At 35.5% G+C, this 20,747-nt stretch overlaps 1 protein-coding gene across 1 annotated transcript in view; it reads left to right on the forward strand.

Moving 5' to 3' along the window:
- The first annotated feature begins 563 nt into the window (after positions 1-563).
- The window catches only part of LOC129221899 (ETS domain-containing protein Elk-3-like), a 180,774-nt gene continuing 160,590 nt past the window's right edge, over positions 564-20,747 (forward strand). The window contains exon 1 of the mRNA XM_054856273.1: positions 564-798. Coding sequence (XP_054712248.1) covers positions 785-798 — 14 coding nt within the window. The 5' untranslated portion in view covers positions 564-784. The remainder of the gene's footprint in view (positions 799-20,747) is intronic.

Below are 20,747 nucleotides of genomic sequence, written 5' to 3' on the forward strand. Positions count from 1 at the left end.
TTCTGTTTACATTTTATTTCATTTATTTATTTCGAAGTGTTTGTTTGTGTGTGTGTGTGTGTCATTGGCGTAGCACAGAACTTTTCTAAAATAATAATAAAAATAATAGCTAAAAATTAATAAATAAATAAAATAAATCAATGAATAACATTTAAAAATAAATAAATAAATAAAAATATTTAAAAAATAAGTGAATAAAAAATGTTTGAAAAAAATATATGAAATAAAAAAAAGAGAGCTAAAAAATTAAAAAGGGAATGAGGGTTGAGGATTTTTTTTTTTTTTTTTTTGGGAAGGGGATTTACGCCATTGATTTTGGGGGGAGCACCCCTGCGCCTGGGTCCATGTAGTTATTAAAATTTTTAGACTTCCGAAGACTCTTATCGTCCCATTCATTTTGGCGTTAGAAAAATTCCATCTGCGATATCATCCCACCGGCGATCAATACACACTCTTGGCAACCCTTTCGCTGACGTCAGAGCGGTAGCAGAAATGGGCGTCTCATCGCATTGCCGCATGTCGCTGTTTGGCCGCGAAAAGTTTCACTCTTTGACGATTAGCGCCCGTGATCAGACGCCTTTCTAACCGCAGGTTACGTGACAAAAAAACGAAATAAACAAAAAAGTGAAAACGGACTGGGACTATCTGTCAGTGCTGCATTTTATGTGGTTCCTCCGGAACTTTTTCAGTGCATCGGAACACAGTGTGAAGGATTGTTGTTTTGACATTGCAATTTGGAATTTCATCTTACCCGCAATATGATGTTGTGTGAAGTTCAGCGTTGATGTCATTTAATCCGTAAGTAATCCCGTTTAAGGTATTTTAGTTTTAAAAAATCAGCTCTGTAACGTGATGTTCTTTTAGTAAAACTTATTTTTCATTTTAAATTTCATAAGTTGAATTTAGGGTTTTGTTTACATTCGTATTTTTTGTTGTGCATGTGGAGTTGTTTTTCTATTGATGAAAATGGTGTTCGAATCGCGTTCTAAATGGTTTCCAACTGAATTCTGGCGAAGCAATTTCTATTCAAATATTCTTTAAATCAGTTTGATTGATATCATTGAAAAATTTTTTGCATTCGAATTATAAAACCCCACAAATGTTGTCATGTCATAGTGAAATTTTATAGCGTATTCTATTTGTAAACAAACTTTATTATTTCGTTCGAAATGAGTAAAAACTTTTAATACAAAATTAGGCTAAATTTTGTTCAATGGAAACTAGATAGCCATTGCTAAAAGAAGAAAAGACATTGTTCCATGTATTTAGCATGATTAGGCTAAATATGTTGAAGTGGTGTGTCGTGTGGGGGGAATGCGCAAAAAGGGGAAAATGCGCAACCAGCATTTTCCCCTGGAGGGGGAGGGGGAGGGTATAACTAGCCGAAATATTATCTTGGAGTGATTTTTGGATCATAACTGTCTTTGTTATAATCCAAACATGTTTGCATTATAACATGTATATAGTAGCAGAATTGGCAATATGGCTTGAAATCGGAGAAGTTTTTTCCCCATGCTGAGTCCCAGTTTGTAGCATTCTGAGAACTATTAATAAAATATCAGCTTCGATATTTTTTTAGGAAAATGCCATGATGAAAAGAAATTACACACAAAAGGCACCCTAAATGTGAACAATAGTTAAAAGGCTCAAACGCTCCCTCAGGGTCAACTTCAATTCGATTAGGAGCAATTTTTGTATCTAAAAATATTGCTTTGGATATAGCAACTAAAATTCCACTTTTCGAGGCATATTGTACCTACTAAGCACTTTTTATGTTTCTCCCTCTGCTTTGAATTCAAATGCATTGTGTTTCACTTTACCCCCCTCCCTCCCCCCCCCCCCGTGAAACAGTTATTATAGTCTTAATTTCGTCCTTAAATTCAAGCGCTGGCAAGCCCAGATGTGTCAATACGAAATGTGGCATCAAATAAAACATTCTTGAGTTTATTGAACACCTAAGTTCTTGTATTTATATAATACTTCTGAGACTTATGAAAATTATAAAGTAGTATTACTTTATAATGAATAAATATTTTTTGAGGTGCAAGAACGACAAAAATACAAAATAGGTTATACTGGATTGCAGTCAAGTCAATGAATTACAATTGAAAAAATACGTATATGGGGCATTCCAAGGTATTTTTAAAATTATGTAGAGTCCGTAACGTAACCTTTTTTTGCCATAACTTTTTAATTTACCGTTTAATTTGCAAATTATTTTAATTTGAGCTGGTGTGTTGGTAGGAAAAGATCAAAATAAAATAATATGCTAATCAAACAGTAAACTAAAAAGTTATGGCAAAAAAGGTCACGTTACGGACTCTACATAAATGTCAAAAATACCTTGGAATGCCACATACAGAAAGTATGAATATCTATACACATATATAAGTATAGCATGTCTCCACTCCCCCGAAGAAATGTTTTTGCCATGCCCCACTTCCCCCTTCAAAAGAGAATATTCTGGCTGCGCTAGTGAGTCAACATCAAATAGTTGCGACGTGACAGTATTATTTTATAAAGAAACTAGTAACGATCCCAAATTTCCTGGGACAGTCACGGTTTCTGTCCCAGATTGCCCTGTTTCTTTAATTATATTTACAAATAATTCTCTCCCTCTCGTTTTATTTATTTTTTTTTTTTAATATACACTATTCCTAAGTAAAAACGAAATATTTTCAACTCTTAATGTTTTTTAAAATACGATCCTGATTTCAACCCCACCGCATTATTGTCATAGGTACCAACGTGCCTCGAGCCCGGGATGCGTTGGTCCGCATTCTAAAACCAACTTCAGTTGCAATTTTAATGATAAATATTATCCAATAATGTTTGCCACTAACTAAGGGGAGGCCGGGGTAATAAGAGAGGCAAACAAAAAAAAAAATCACAAAAAAAAAATGTTTTTAGACAACTTTAAAAATATGTAATATAAAATACCACATGTATACTTTTTTTGTTGGGGTGATAAGAGACAGGTGTCTCTTTTTACCTCATACTATCAAATTTGTTTGTTTTAGGTAAAATACAGTGAGTTTGATGGTTAGTCTAAGTTTAGAAAGTTCATAGAATAGTTTTTTTTTCAATGTAGCCTAAATCTAAAATCAGCTATACTCATCAGAGTAGATCATATTTAGATGCTACAAATGTATGATTTTATGCGTAGAATGTCTGTAAGTTACTAATAGGTCGCTACCACTTCATTAGATAATAAATAACCTAAGTTCATTTATACTTAGAGACGAGAAAAAACCCCAAATAACCCTTGTACTCTTTAAAGACACGATTTTTGCATATTTTTGACTATACTTTAGAGAACTTTAAAAATATTTTCTGGTCATTTAAAAAATTATATTGATGTTTTTGATCAATCCCTAGGTTAAGTACATTATATTTATAATTATCAATAAGTCTAATATTATATTATTTAGGACCTCGTATTATAAGAAATGAATTTCAGAAACACATTTGTAAACATTAGTTTTTGAGAAAAAATATGTTTTGAACGGATGAAAATATCAAAAATTAAAATTAAAAAAAAATGGCGGATTCAGAGTTGTTTGCAAATGTCTCTCATTACCCCACATGATTTTACCTTGCTATATATGGAGAGTTGCAGCCTTAGTCTCTTTTTACCCCTCATTGGGATATTAGAGACCAGAATTTATTGAAAGTTTTAAACATTTTTTAGCCAAAATATTTAAGTTAAATTATCACCTAAAAAACCAAGAAGAATCCATTGAATTCAGTTAATATGAGGTATTTGTTTTAAGTTATTTGGAATATGTATTAGTATAAATTTTATTTATTTATTTATTTATTTTTTGTCTCTTATAACCCCTATTGTCTCTTATTACCCCAGCCTCCCCTATATAGTTTTCTGTTTAGAGTGAAAGAACATAAAGTTTAACGGTCAATAAAATATATTAAAATCAACTAAATATTAAATATCAACTTCATTGTTGCTAATACTAGGATATTGTTTCGAATTCTTCTAAAAGTTTTTGTTTTTTGTGTGTTTTCTAAAATTGGACCAATGTAACCCGGATTCTTGGTTTAAAAAAATGCTGTCATAACTTTTTTCTTTACAACAAAAAAATAAAGAAACTACAAATTAAAAAACTTGTTTTAGGAGAAGTTTTTTTTTTTTTTTTTGCTCTATATTTGTAAAAACCATTTAGAAATAAAGTTGCAGACTAGTGAAAGTTACTCAACTCTGCCAAAACAACAATAAAATTCGTTCAGTGTCATGCGTTCAACCATGTGATTTCATTAAGGGATTTGTAGGACTATATAGGTGTTATTTGCTGGGCATAAATAAAATAAAAAATATTGATAATATTAAAATTATTGAGACCGGTCCAACGTTGCCCCATGGTCCAAACAGCTCCGATCGCCCCTATCTATAAGATTTTTAGATTTTTTCTTTCTTTTTTTTTTCCTCCATGGAATTTTTTTTTCCACTTTGAATAACAGATTCTTTCTGTGCTGAAATTAGTTTCATTTTCACTGTAACTGTTTTTTCTTAACAGTACATTTTTATTCATAGAAGCGGCAACGGCATTTATTTTTTGTTCTTTTAACTTCGAAATTAATTCTTATTATCCTTGCGCCCCATTGGTTCGCACATAAATAATTTTCATTCAGGGTTTTCTATTAATGACCTTTCTATCCCGGGCTATTTAACCACTTGAAAGAATCACGAAAAGTTTCTAACTGTTCTTGAGTTTTCTTAATATGCTGAGAGAGAGAACTTTCATGCAATGGGTCAGTATTAAAACCATCGCACGAAAAATATTATGGGAGAAGGACTACTAAGGATCCTCAATAATACCATTATTCTTTACTAATAATAAAGCTGAAATTCTGTTTGGATCTCTCTCTCTCTCTCTCTCTTTGTGTCTGTCAGGATCTCTGTGACGCGCATAGCGCCTAGTCCGTTCAACCGATTTTCATGAAATTTGGCTCAAACTTTGTTTGTAGCATGGGGATGTGCACCTCGATGCGATTTTTCGGAAATTCGATTTTTTCTTGTCATATTCCAATTTTAAGAACATTTTCCCGAGGAAATTATCACAACGTGGACGAATACATTACGGAATTTTCATAACGTGGAACCGCAACATGGGCCAGAAAATGAATATAGCCAATTGGCGAGAAATTCATCATCCATTATTTGTTAATATACAGGCGAACCAAATGACCTTTTCATTTTCTACTACGAGCAAAGTCGTGTGGGTACCACTAGTAATGAATAATTTGCAATTTGTGTGCATTAAAACGTTGATATTTCATTCATTTAATCATTTATTTAATACCATTGTTAACTTGACTCATCTCAATCTAAGCAAGAATAGGACATTTTGAACTTTTTTTTTTTTTACTGATTTTTACTCCTTTTCATAATTGAGAAAAGGCTTCACACGTTTTTAAAGTCCACTCCCCCGAAGGGGGGAGGTACAAATTCAAAACATATTATAATTTAAAAAAAAACAAAGCGCATACACAAATGGATGATTTTCTTGCTTTTGAAATCCAGAGGCAGGGGTGCCACAATGAGAGGTCACAGTGACCAGGAGGTCACTGTGACCTCCCGACAATTTCCTCGTCAGAGGATTCGGCACAAATGTCATCATTCGGTGAAAGTTGGAATTTTGTTCGGCAAAATTTGGAGTTCCATGCGGAAAATTGAGAATTTCCATCCTTCCAAAAATTTAAGTTTAGGGCACGCCTGTCCAGAGGGAGGGGTAGTTGACCCCCCTAATCCCCCAAATAACAGGCTCGATCACACGTAATTAAGTTTCGTCTTTTTGCAATATCTATCACAAATAATGTTTTGTAAACGAAGCATAGTGACAAAACGACATGCATTATAATGAGCATGGCATTTTCAGATGGCATCGGAATTCACTACCATAAGGGCATCTCCTCCATAAATATTGATGGAAATTTAAGAACTTATTTACTCAGTTAACTACAGTGTTTTTATAGCTGAATCCATTCATTTCTAAGGTTAAAATTATCTCAGGTTTTAAAAGTGTATGAATATGCATAAAATAGAGATGTCGAACCAGGGGCGTGCTCGAAGTAGGTGGGGGGGGGGGGGCAAGGGACACCTGTTGGCCCGGACCCGAATCAGAAGGGGGCCCGAGACTTTTAAAGGGGTGAAATGTATAGGGACGTAGGGGTAAACCATGTGGAGGGGTTCCAGAAAAATTCATTTGTGACGGGCCCCAAAATTTTTGCGCTAGCCCTTCTGTCGAACCATCAATAATTTAGATGTACATCAGTAGTATTTTTTCTATAATGATATATGTTTCTTTTTTTTTAAATAAAATAGAAAATTTAAATTAAAATAATAATGTTCTCGTATATTTTGTATTAAATGAAATAATGTCCAAGCATATTAAAAAAGTAATTGAAGTTCTGGAGAAGAGAGGGGGAGGGTGACAGATTTTAAGGCTGACTGTTGAGGGCACGGAACTAAGTTTGACACTATCATAAGAGGGGAAAGTAATGTAATTATTTTAACTAGATTGCGAGGTAAATGCATAGTCGCATACGGAGTGAATACGCGCCTGACATAGCTGAGACGAAAGTAAATAATTCTACTAACAATAAACAGTTGTAATACATAGTAATATTTTTTTTAGTCACATGCTTACGAAAACGTGCTCAGTCTGTTTTTAAGAATAATGATACATTTATCCTCATATATATATAATAAGGCCCCTATATATAGCGGCTCTAATAAAAATTAGCGAATGATTGAATAACGCACTTGACGTCATCAACAATCCAATCAATCAAACTCGCGCCACTGCATGACAATTTGAAAAAAAATGTTTTAGTAATGTTTAATATGCAGGGAAATGCTTTATTTTGACAAGGCTGACCTGGATCCGGTCACTTAACTGTTTAACTGGTAAGACTCATTTTAGGAGAGTGAAGAAACGAAAAAGGGGTTAACTATTAACGCTATATATACTGGAGTTTAGGGTAATTCACTGTAGTTAAGGTTAAAATTTCAACTTTCAAAATGTCACTAAACAGGTAATTTGGTTAGTTAAAATTTTGAAGAGTAGAAGCAATTTTCAACCGTAATATCTTGACTGGCGACTTTCTAGTTATAGCAATAATCGTCAAGATGACATTAAATTTCAAAAAACGTGCGTGTGATTACAAAATGTGAGCGGAAAGACAAGGTTATCGGGAATTTTCTACATTTTGTTATAGCACTAAGATTTTTTTTTTTTTTTTTTCATTAAAAAAATCATATCTTATTTTGAAAATTTCGTTTCGGTTAAATTTGCTAAGCTGAGCACATTTGGAATTGAAGACGTGGAAATTTCTTAGTAGCCTGAAAAACTTTTTTTTTTTTCATTCGTTCTACCAACGTTCATTCTAATGAGGTCTTGCTGTATAGGCGTTCATTGTTGTGTAATTCCTTATTTATTTTAATATTTCAAAATGATTTCATATCCAGCCGTTATCTTTAGCTTCAGATGACTCAGCGTTGTTTAGTCAGCTTCACACTACAAACCTACCGGGAAAGTAAGCGCACATGACGCATTCCACCAACAATTGGCAGTTAAGGATATTGATACAGACTCGGTGCGATTCGTTATAAGCGACAGAAAAACACGAAAGGCCTTGGAAAGAATGTGGAAGCTCTTTTCCTGGAATTGGGAGAAGTTTTTTTAGGATTTTTCGAATTCTTGAATAGTTTTGTTTTTCTTTTCGTGTTTTATATGATGCGGTTTAACGAGACTCATAAAAGCAAATTTTTATGTTTGACGCAAGTGTTACTATAACTTCAATGCACGCGTTTGGTTTTAATTATACATTGAAATTTACTTGCATTAAAAAAAAAAAAGAAGAAGAAGAAGAAGTTAGGGGCGAAACTGCATGCGAAATTTTGTAAGGGAATTTTTCTTCGGATACTTTTCATTTTTAGGGTAAAGAAATATTTAAATGTCGTGTGTTGTTTTTACTGTGTTGTGGAAATTAATGGACATTATTATTTTTTGTTGTTTTTGTTGTCGTATGCCAGCTGGGCTGGCAATCTAATTTGGTGTGAAGTCCGACTTCCAAACTTACACACAGGCCATAAAGACCCATTTATAGTATAGGCAACCATTCACAGCAGAACAACACATTCACATAAAGAAAGGATAAGGACAGGAGAGAGAAAGTACATCCATACGCGATCCGGGATTCGAACCTGGGATCTCAGCATCGCAGTCAGACTTCTCTGACCACGAGACAGGTCGGGCATTTTTTCTTTTCTTTTTTTAATGTATTTAATAAATTTAGTATTTTGCGATGTGACTTATTCAGTTGCTCGTTTTATGCTGGCAGATATACGTAGTTTAGTATCATATCTTTCATTATTAACCATGTAACAGACCACTCCAATGGGAGGCCACAGTGGCCTCCCAAAAAATTCCGTATCCGGCAATTTTTGATACGCATTACAACATTGCAATTTGTTTTACATATATTTTTTAAATAGATTCCTGATGCCTTAAATGTCGACAGATATGTGCTCATGCTCGTATTCTATCAATTCGGTAAATTGAAACCCCCCCCCCCCCTCCCTATGTAAGTTCATGGTGCCCCTGATAAGAGATAAACTTTTTATGCACAACACATGAATTAACATTGGCTGATTGGGAAACTTATTTTGATAGCCAAAATGTAAGACAGGTTTCAAAGAATCCCTAAACTTTGTTGAGAAGGTAATATTGCAAAAATCATCATTAGTCCCATCTAATCAAGTAGTAATGTATTTTTATTTTGAAAACACCGTGGGTTTATTGGATGTACCGTTAAAAATTACATTTTAAATAATCTGATGCGATCTTATGTATAGTCAAGGGCGCCTTTTTATCGAAAAATATTTTTATTCGTCAAATTTTATCTGACGATTTGGTATATTTGGGGGCATAAATTCATTACTGCCATTTTTAAATACCCGAATATCCGTTTTCATTAGATGCACTTTTGTGTGCAAACCTGTATTTTGTCGTTCCGCAAAATTTGGAGCTTCATTCAGCAAACTTAAAATTTCTGCCCTCCAAGTTCCCGGCGCCTCTTTGTATAGTTCGCACAATTTTATCTATTTGTCTCTCCATTATCTATTTGTCTATTGTTTGTCTACTTGTCTCTCCACTATCTATTTGGCTCTCTAATGTTATCTATTATTTGTTCCCATTACAATACCCCTTTTCGTGAAATTTAGACTCAGTTTAGGCTCTGTTATGTTTTTTTCTTTTTTTCTGTCATCTTCTTAATCTTTGTTGTCTCACATTGGGTCATGATATCCAGGATTGCGGAGTCAGAGGAAAAATGACAGACTCCGACTCCGGAAATTTTAGAACCTTCGACTCCGACTCCTTTACCCAAAAATCCGTCCGACTGTGACTCTGACTCCATAAGCAGTGGCAGAGTTGCGGAACTGGAGAGAAAATGACTGACTCCGACACTTGGAATTTTAATCCTTCGGCTCCTGACTCCGACTCCGACTCTTGGAATTTTACACCTTCCATTTCCGCCTCCGACTCTTATAATTTTCAATTTTCGACTCCCGACTCTGACTCCTCAAACCTGATGATATCAACAAGGATGAATACATTTCGCAGACAAAAAGGAAAAAAACATCGTCTTTTTAAAAAATAATTACCTAAATTTACTTTTAGTAGCGATTGGGTCATTTGTCCTGCTTTTACAAAAAGTATTAAAACTAAAACCAATGTTACATTGAAATTTAAAATGTAGGCGGTATAGTTGTAAATGCAACTTTCCCTCGAATCATGTGATTAACGTTTAGTTAAAACTTTTGTTTCAATAACTGAAAATAAAATATTTCAATTTCACATTTAGATATCCCGAAAAGTGTTTAAGATTTGTAAGTCATTTTGAATAAAAAAAAATTTAGCATTCCATACACCTCGATTAGATTTTTCATCTGATTTTTACCTATTTATTATATATTTTTTAATATTGTGTATGCATCTACACAATCAAGAATTTATCTAACCTTTTATCTATTTATTTATCTGTGAACAAATTTGTAGAGAAGTTGTTTATTTTCTATGTATCTATTTATTTACTTATTTATCTTTACTTATTTTACCTTTATCAGCGTACTGTTAATATTCCTAACTGTTTCATAATTGTTTAAATTTAACTACATTTTATCCGCTCTTTTTATTAATTAATGTTTCGGGACTGTAAATCATTTCTCGGTGGTTTTAGTTTTTTCCGTTTACGAATTTTTTCCGTGTTCTTTCTTCTGCTTGCACGTCTTTTTAAACAATTAGTTTGTCATTCAGCTTATTATAGTTACTGAAATATTTTTCCATCCTTTATTTTATGTTCCTTTCTTTTAATTCATTTTCCTCGATCCTTAATGGTTTAATTTATTTCTTCTAACGACATCCATTAGTTTTCTCGGAAATTTGCCATTTTAAAGTCTTGATCGCTATTTCTCATAGTGCTTTTCTCCTCCAACTTTCATCTATAGAGTTGATTTTTAGAATAAAAAACCTACTAGGCAAGAAATATTTTCAGAAGGGAAAATCTCTCCAAAAGAGCATCTTCGTATACTGCCGTGGGCAGGTTAAATGGCAGTATCTGCAGAAATGAATTTTCGAGATATTTGAAGAAATGTGTGTTGGATTCAATTCTGACAATAGGAAAATGTTTGAATTAGACGTTTTTTTCGCGGTTTTTTTTTTTTTTTTTTTTCAGTGGAAACCAAATAAGCTATAGCTTGTACAAGTAACGCAAAAACAGAGGATGAAAATACCAAAAAAAAAAAAAAAATGAAAAATTTTGCTGTAGCTGCCCTTTACCTACGGCAGTATAGTCAACTTGACGGGAAAATTTTTTGAATTTTTCTTTTTTTTTTCTTTTTTCTTTTCTTTCTTTCTTTTCTTTTCTTTTTTTTCCCCTAATTTGACTCTTTATTTTAATATGAATAACGAAAGGGGTATCCGTTTTTTTCTTCTTAATGGTATGCTTTCTGATTTTTAGCAATAGAATTTTGCTAGATAGCAGCTGTCATTAATGTCACATGTGTGTACAGCTTTTTCATCGAAGCAAAAACAGGTCCGTAATGATTTTCTAAAATTTCCATCTGTAATCGATGGCTCTACCAGGATGTTTTTCTGTCTGGAGAGAGGGGGAGAGGTTGATTCATAAAAATCCTGATGTGAATAAAAATATTACTATTAAAATTGACGACTTGAAGAAAGTCTATTGTGGAAATTCCTCCCCCCCCCCTCTTTCGTTTCGCCCCTCACCCCAACACAGAGCCAATGTCAACCCTTACCATTTACAGTCTACGCCAGGGGGTCTACGACCTACGGCTCGCAAATAGATTTTGTCCGACCCGCGGAAAGCTTACAAGCTGAATGAAAAAAAAGTTGAAAATATATTTTCTTTTTGTATTCGTACTTCTCCCTTTGACAAATCCATCGCCACATTCCTTATAACAAATCTTCACTTCGCTCTATGTTTGTGTAACAGTTTTCATAGCTGTATTAGATAAACTAAGTGCCTTTACTTCAATTAATGGAAACTACTGCGAATAAAAGGGTGATCAATCAGCAGCTTTGATCTCAGAAGATTCCTTTAGAGTAGTCAGCAAATCGCTTTCTTCAATTCATTCTACCTCAGCCTCTCGCTTATGCTGAATAAAAAAATTTTGAAAAAAAAATAGAACCGACTTCAAAATTGCTCTAAAAAGTGAAAAATAATTTTATTCTTTAAACACCATCGATAATGCTTTTAAACATAATTTTTGAAGTTGGCGCAAAAACAAAACGTAAAATCCAGTGTAACCATGCTTCGTTCATATTTTTTTTCAGAAAAGCATCCAAAGTTACGAACGAAACATTTATATCGCTATTCAAATATGCCGTCATCAATGCATAATGTATGTGATAGTGAAGAAACTGGTCCTGGTTAAATTTATAGTTGTATTTGAGTTATGGCTGTGAATGATTTTATCTATCGTTTTTGCGCCAACTTCAAAAATTATGTTTAAAAGCATTATCGATGGTGTTTAAAGAATAAAATTATTTTTCACTTTTTAGAGCAATTTTGAAGTCGGTTCTATTTTTTTTTCAAAATTTTTTTATTTCATTCTTTTTAGTGTAAATGTAGGTATTTCAGAAATAAAAAGAAGTTACCATCACGAAACTTCACATTTTTTTCTTAAAAATGCTCCATACTAAAAAAAAAAATATTGACACGCGTTAAACTTTAAGCGATTGGCACTAAAAACTTATCTTTGTTCCTCTCTGGAAATCATGCGTAGTTAATTTAATTATAACCATTTAAGTATTACGTTTTTCCTAACTAATTTACATTCCACAGCATCTAAGTTGCTCATGATGCAATCCTGTATTTTCTTAGTCCCGATCATCTGTTATCGGTATAGATGACAATGATAAAAATACTACAGAGTAGTTGAGTCAAACCTAATGGTAGCATTGTGAAGGCTAAGCAGATCCTAATCACTGCATCACCTCGCTTCCAGGTTAGGTTTACCCCTGCTATAGAGCAATAGCACTGAAGAAAGGAAGATTTTGATAATTCACATAGGGTTACTATAAATCAGCAGGGTTACTAAAATAAAATTATTTATACCAAAAATTAGACGACAGCGCCAGATTCCCCGATTGTTGAAATATCCCTCTGAAGAAATTTGATGCTTGCTTCAGAGAAGCCTTCATTCAAAATTAACACTACAATTACTATTAATGTTACTGTTATATGGCACCAAACTTTTATAACAATGAGTTTCCTATTGTCGCGTAGATGAAGATAGCGAAGACAATGTGAAAGCCAAATGAAGCGAATACTCGTTAGTCTCAACTCGAGATCTTTATTCAGAACCACGAATGAACGTTACATCTCCTTATATACAATTTGAGAAAGTGCTGGAACTTTCCAGACTTGGAAAGATACAGAAATTAATAGAAAATTCGAGAAAATACGGGAAACAATAGAAACGAAATTTTAGTAAAATTCACTTTTTCCTAGTCGGGATTTGAACTCGTGTCGCTCGTGTGGGAGGCGAGAATTCTACCACTGAGCCACCGATATCCACGGATGAAAAGTGCGAACTTCGATACAAAATCATTTAATAGGGAAATTGCATAAAATTTACTGTTTTTTGCCCATAACTTTTTTTCTCAAGAACAAATATGGTCAAACAAAGTAATGGGACCTAAGTTGAGCCATCCCCAATCCATTAAAAAAAGAATCATCAAAATCGGTTCACTAGGTGAAACGCTATGAGTGGACAAACAAAAAAAAAAAAACATACATACGGTATGAATTGATAACCGCCTCCTTTTTGAAGTCGGTTAAAAAGTTTCTAATGCTTATATTTTTAACGCATCTGCAAGCATATTTCACGCACTAAAAATCGGAAATACGCCTCAAAAATTTTCTGAAGCGCATTTTCAAGCTTTGCAGTTAAAATTAAAACTTAGCGTTGAGGGGTAAAAAATCGATTTAAAATTTCAAAATATTATCCGAATGTTAAGCAATAAGTTACCACCCCAAAGCTAGGACTATGGAAAAACAACATGCAGTATACCGACAATCCGGTTATCACATCCGGAGACTGCAGTTTTGTCCTTATTATGGACTCATCAGTCTGGAGTAGTCGATAACCGAGCTGGAGGCAGACGTCATCTCATTGAAGCTGAGTGCCAACACTTTAAAATGACACGTAAGTGCTACAAACTTACTTTAGCCGCCAGTTTGTTGGCACTCTGAGTCTCTGCTTTAATGAGATGATATTTGCCTCCAGCTCGGCTAATCACAATTCCAGACAGATGGGGCCATAACGAGGACAAAACCGCAGTCTTTTGATAACCTGCAAAAATGGCATTCAACATATTAATTTAAATATTCAGTTTTTGCGTATTTTTTGTGCATTTTGTTTTTGCGTAAAGTCAAACAAATCAATAACAAACTAAACTCAGGGGCGCTACTGCCCAGGGCTTACTGTGCCATCTCAGTTTACGAGACCGCTCTGTGGTACAAGGCAAATATTCCGGTTGGGCGGTCAGCCGAACGCGGAACCCCCAGGGTTCCCAAGCACGTTTATTACTCATTTCATCGAGCCACTAAAGGGATGAAAGGCTGAATCGACCGTGTCGAACCCGCAAATCGAACCCTAGATTGCGGCGTGGAAGCGCGTATCACTACCGTTGAGCCACTGGGCGTCCAAACATATCCATACGTTTCCAAAAAAAAAAAGTTAGTCCAAATGTCCAAAGGTTTTCCATATGGGGCAGTGAGAAGCAAAGGGAAGTGGCAAAATTAAAGATTTGGAGATAACCAGTATACATGGTAGGTGAACCTCTCCTCTGTCTTGGGGCAAGAGATGATACTTAGCCCTGGTAGTTGCTGCTATACAGCATGATTTAGAAAAAAATTCAATGAAAGCCTACCTAGGATGTTATCTTTAAACGCGTTTTACTCTAAAACTTGAAAATTTCCACAAACATCCCTTTGCTTCTCAATGCCTCACATGTCATTTTTGCCGATCCAAGATTTCCAAGAGCCATGGAAATCTTGCCGTTCAAATGCAATTAGTTTCGGTGAAAGTATTATTTTATTTTTTTGAAAAATGAGTGGGGGAGAGAGAAAGGGATCGAGTGGCTTTTTGGAATAATAAAAAAGACAATAATGACGGATACTTGAATGATATTAGATACCAGGGCCAGTGGCGGATACAAGGGGAGGGATCGTGGGGGTCTTGAACCCCCGAGCATATTGTCCGTTGACATTGCGTTCAAACACTTTATGAATAAAATGTAAACGATTTCGGCATTTTTTTCAATTCCTTAATTATTTTTTAAAGTAAATATTCGAGACACTATTTCTTTTAACTAAAATTAATTATTCAAATGTATGCCCTATTAGGTGCCGCATTCCTAGCTGATTTGGTGGTTTTTTATTGACACTCAAGCAGTTTCAAAAATTCAAAATAGGAGATTTATTCGGGGGGGGGGGGGGCTTTTTTATCATGACCCCCCCTTTCCCCCCTAAAACGGTAGTCTGTATCCGCTCCTGACCAGGGCTAATTTTCTAATAAAAAAGACAGGAGCCCTATAGTCCTCAAAACTTAATTTTTCGTTTAAACAGCCTGAATTTTGCCTAAAATGTTAAAGTTTGCATAAAATTTAAAAGAAATGCAGGAACTCAGCTGCCTTGAGATCTATGCAAATTAATCCCTGGTAGATACAGAATTCTTAAACTATCAGAAAAACCAAAAACAAAGTAATGAAAATAATATAGGAAAAGAAATTCAGCAATTTAGAGTATTTTTTTGGTAAAAAAATATTAATAATTTTGAGAAGGGCTAATGTTTGCCATTGAGCATTTTGGGAAGGGCAAACAAACTCCTAACGTATAAAAGAATGTACGATTTAATTAATTTTGATTTCTGATTGAAGACATAATTGTTTTTGAATGTAGTTCTGATCGAAAAGGAAAATATCGGTATCGGTATTCATGTACGATCGAAGGAAGTTATTCCTTCTAGCTCCTTTAAAGAATCTTAGAAATTAAGATGAGTCATATTTAATGGTCAACGGAAGCTCTACATTTAATGAACGAAGTCATGAAACTTGTTTTTAAATACGTAGTATCTAAATAGTAGAAAAGAAACATTTAAGTCTAATATTTCAGTGATTGAACAAAGAGCTCCTTCCAATCGTAGGCACAATAATCCCGATCATGTAGTTTGTGATCGCGTCTCCAAGTAGAAACGCAGACGGGAGAGTTTTGGGCAAGCGGTAGGGCTCGGACTAAGTGGAACTGGCAAGATTGTAAGACAACCACAGAAAACTAACCGGAATCAGCAATTAAACAAATACAAATATATAAAAAATGTGTGAAAAGCAGCTGTAACAATAGTCTATAAATATAAAAGGCCCCTGACCCCCCCCCCCAGTAGCCCAGTAGCGGTCCGATAATAGGGGACTAAGAGGGAATGGGGAAAAAATGTGATCAAAACTGATTTTTGTATATATAATGAAAAAAATGAAGGGACCCGTTTCACGATGTGACAAGAAGACCTCTTAAAGAATGGTTTTGAGGATTACTTTCCTCTAGAACTTCTGGTTTTAAGTCATATTTTCAATCTACATTTAAAGATGGTCATAACCTATTCTCCAAGACAAAATTCTGGGTGCGCTAGCGACCTCTGGGATAGCGATTTTAAAACACTTTTTCTCCCTATCAAAATTATCAACTTAGGTCTAAAATTTTCCTCTCAAGTTATTAATTATCTGGCAGCATGAGTGCTGCTTTTCCGCGGCCCCATTTTTTGCGGGGCCATTGCAGCTGTGGAATGATTGTGCCCCTGCCTCAATCAGACCCTGCCATCGACACCAATTACCATCTTCATTAACTCGGAAGTGTCTTCCAGATGCCTGATGTCTTCCCACATTCCCAGCGCCATAAAGTAGCCTTTCATCTCGCGGGGGCACCCGAGAGAAAGGCGGAGAAGCGAAAAACAAAACCTCATCCACAACAAATCATCCCTGCAACAAGTGCTGAGGGACCCCGCATGATGAAACGTTGCTCCGGAAAAGGTCCCATCCGAAAAAAAGCGGTCATCATCGGTAAATAATTAAAAGTGGTAATTAACCGCGCGCCGTTACTCCAAGCAAAGGTCGACGACTTTCGTGTGTTCTAAAGGTTGTTGACGCATGCTCTCATTATCAAGGTTCCTAAACACTACCGGCTGCTGGTTTTCTCTTTTTTTCCCCAGCGAAGAGGATTTGCGCTTTTAAATGTGTTAATGTGCGACAGGTTCTCCAGAATTGTTTTTGCTTCTTCCTCTTCTTCAAAAGCTGTGTTCTATTTGTCTCCGCTATGAGTTATTTATATCCGACGATGATTCTTCTGCATGATGAGGCGCTGATCAAGTGGTTATACCCAGGGTCGGCTCTAGTAGTTCGGCCGCTTTAGGCGATATTGACAGGTGCCGCCCCCTCCTCCATTGAATAATAATAATAATAATATATAATAGTGATATTTTAATAAAATAAAAATAATAGTCAAGTGTTTACAATTAAATTGAGTTTCTAGTTAAATTCCAAACTGGATTTTGCATATCCATGCGCTGGTACACACTCTAAATTATTCTTATTAATAACAATATTTTTTCAGCATTGAAGCAGTGAATCTTATGGCGCTGAAACAGATATTCACTCTTAAAAAAAAATTCAATTTCGAAATGTGCCGCCCCTAAAATTTGCCGCCCTATGCGACCGCCTTGGTCGTCTACCCCAAGAGCCGGGCCTGATTATACCCACGGGCGTGCACAGAAATTTTGGGACCCGTCACAGATTACTTTTACGGCCCCTCCATATTGTTTACCCCTACGTTCCTGCTTATCTTTCACCCCTCATCTTAAAAATCTCGGGCCCCTTCAGCCTCGGGGCCGAGCCAACAAGTGCCCCCCCCCCTTCCGTGCACGCTCCTGTTATACTCCTGAGCAGAGTGTTTTTCAAGGCGTTAAAGTACTTCTTGACATTTTTTAGAGGAGATAAATTTATTTTCTGGAGTGTCATAGGACTGCGGAGTCGGACAGATTTTGGGGTAAGGGATTATCAGAGATCATATTATTCATCAGAGTCGGTCGATGAAATTCCAAGATTCGGAGTCGGGCCTTTTCCCTCAGAGCCCGCAACTCTGTCAGTGCAGCGGAGTCGGACAGATTTTGGAGTAAAAGAGTCCCCCCCCCCCCCGGAGTCGAGACTTAAGAACTATCAAATCCTCAAATTGAGAAGTCAGACAAAAAATCCATTCAACTGGAAGAAACTTATGGAAAAGGCTGGTATCCACACAAAGAGTCGTCGATCCAGTGATGATGATGATGATGATGAGTCTCAGTCGGGAGTAAAAGACTTGAAAATTCCAAGGGTTGGAGCCATCATTATCCCTCAGAGCCGCAACTCTGTCAGTGCGGCGGAGCTACGAATCGGAGTCGGACAGATTTTAGGGTACAAAGGAGTCAGAGTCGGGAGTTGAAGGCTTGAAAATTCCAAGATTCGGAGTCTGTCATTTTCCCTCAGAGTCCGAAACTCTTCAGTGCTGCGGAGTCAAGAGTCGGAGTAGGATTTTAAGGTAAAGGAGTGGGAATCGCTTGATAGTTTTAAAATAGTCGGAGTCTGTAATTTTCCCTCCGATTCCGCAGCCCCGCCCACGAAGAAGATTCATGATGCAGACTGCGCCATTGAAATTATTAGTTGGGGCGTTGTGGGTAGTTTTAGAGGGTTTTTCAATATTATTTTGAGGGGGCATTTTTCTTTGGGAGGAGGGGGGGGGGTGTCTCTCGACGGGACATGCTCTGTCAATTCATTTCGTGATTTCTAAAGATCCATTGCGCCTTATTAAGAGGTAGCCTTTTGTGTAGACCCTGTTAGGATAGCAGTCCCCATTCCCACTTTTGGAATTGGAGAAATCGCTGCATAACAAGAGAAATGTCTTTTAAGTATGTTTTTCGTATACTTTTGACTGAAAGTAACAAATCTATAATTATCTTTTGTTTATCGTGCACCGTTTTACCACAAAAAAGAGGCACATTTTCCCCCCGGGGGGGGAGGCTTTTTAGCTGAGTTCTCCAAAAAAAAACTTTATTCCTGGCACCAAAAACATATTATATGAACCATTTGCGAATCAGCTATGAGCCTTTTTCCCACCACTGAACATTATACTCCGTTTATAAAAATAAAGCTCTGAACAGAGAAGAAATAGCTTTGCTGCATTTGAAAACAAACTGTGCAGAAGCAGAAAAACAAGTGCTGCTGTCTTTCAAATCAGTGTGCGGATTTAACAATGATGGGAGACTGGTCACTCATTTAACTGAATGATATGTATTATTTCAAAAATTTGCTTGAGTACCTTCAGTGCTACTTTTAATTAAGAACAAAATTCATGTTAGAGTTTTTCATACAATTTACTTTACCAATCAACCTTATTTTACAGCTGATCTTTTGCTTTGCTCACTTATGTATTAATCATAAGAGTAAATATTCTTTCTTCTACCGGTGTAGTGCCGATCTCACATAAAATGTTTTTTGCAGAAGTTCGCATGATTTAAACTATTGGTATTAAAATAATTAAACTATTCACTTTTCGTTTTCTCGACGAACAACCACTTTTGAATTAAACATTCCCTTTCATTCTGTCACTTCATAAAATGAGACATTCGAGCGTCCCTTAACTATAAGCGGCCGAAATCAAAGGGATAGGTTACGTAAAACTGGGTTGTCCCCGTTCACAACGGGGCATATGATCACAAAGTGCATCAAGCACGTTTTACTTCTGCAAAACTCATACCTGTGGGTTTTGAATCTGTCGAGGGCTTAGCAGTTTTTTAAATTATTTTAGCTTAATTAATTTTAAAAAAGAGGAAAATTGGAAGACAGCCTAAAAAAGCGGGAAGCTCCGGCGAAGAACACTAGATTCGGCAGGTAGTTCCCGTAGTTTCTTCCAAAGGACAGGAAAAAAACTAAATTTGTTGAACAGTGAAATATCAAGAAGGCTCCAATACGACGAGCAATTATTTAAATTTAATAGATCTATTATATCTATAGAAAGCATTAATAGGCTGATTAATCACATAAAGCTCCGCGTCAGCGTTTCCAAAAAATTAACAACCCGACGGTAATTGCGAAAGTCATCATCAGCGTTTCCCAATCCGTCGCTTAAAGTGCTGATTTTTTTTTTTTTTTTTTCAATTCTTTTCTCATAGCACTTACCAAAAGCTAGTCAGCAATAACAGAGTTCCCCGTTCTTGAGAATAATATATTATGCATAAAATAATCTTAAAATGCGAAGACGAAATTTTTAATGCAAACCCTGCGATCGGACGGGATATCTTCACGTTTTTACAGCTCCTAACATTATGATGTATTAACGCAATCTTATTATTCGTTGCCCTTGGACAGCTCGTAAAGGTCGAACGAAAGGAGCTTTTTGTGGCTATATTACGTTTTTCTGAAGAGAATTATGATGCGGTGCTATTCCGAAGAACAATTTTAGGTATTTGCTATTGAGGTTTTTTTTTTCCCCCATTGCGAAAGCAAAAAAAAGTGCTAAAACTCAAGATGATTATTGTTGACTCGAAGTTCTAAAAGCATCGTCTCTACTTGATAAGGAGAACGTTTACAACTTGGTGTTAGATGTTGAAACTGATTTTCACACTGTACTGGGCTCCAAATTATCCGTGATAATTAGTGCTAGTGTTCAGATTAATGCTTAGATGGACTAGATATCGAAACTAGTTTTTACAGTATACTGTGCTCCGAATTATCCCGCATAATTAGTGCTCAGTTAGACCAGATATTGAAACTTGTTTCAACACTATACTGAACTAAGAACTGTGCTTGATGAATAGTGCTCAGATTCACTTAGATAATCCCGCACACGAATAATAGAAAGTTAACTTTGCCCACTTAGAAGATAATATGCTTCATTGAAACGATATATTCTGTTCTTTAACTTCTTTCTTTCTTTCTTTTTTCCTTGAAAAAGGAAAAAAAAAGTGCTAAAACTCAAGATGAGTATTGTTGACTCGAAGTTCTATAAGCATCGTCTCTACTTGATAAGGAGAACGTTTCAACTTTGTGTTGGATGTTGAAACTAGTTTTTTCACTATCCAAATTATCCGAAATATTAGTGCTACTGCTCAAATTAAT

This window comes from Uloborus diversus, chromosome 5, assembly GCF_026930045.1.
Source record: "Uloborus diversus isolate 005 chromosome 5, Udiv.v.3.1, whole genome shotgun sequence".
Lineage (NCBI taxonomy): Eukaryota > Metazoa > Arthropoda > Arachnida > Araneae > Uloboridae > Uloborus > Uloborus diversus.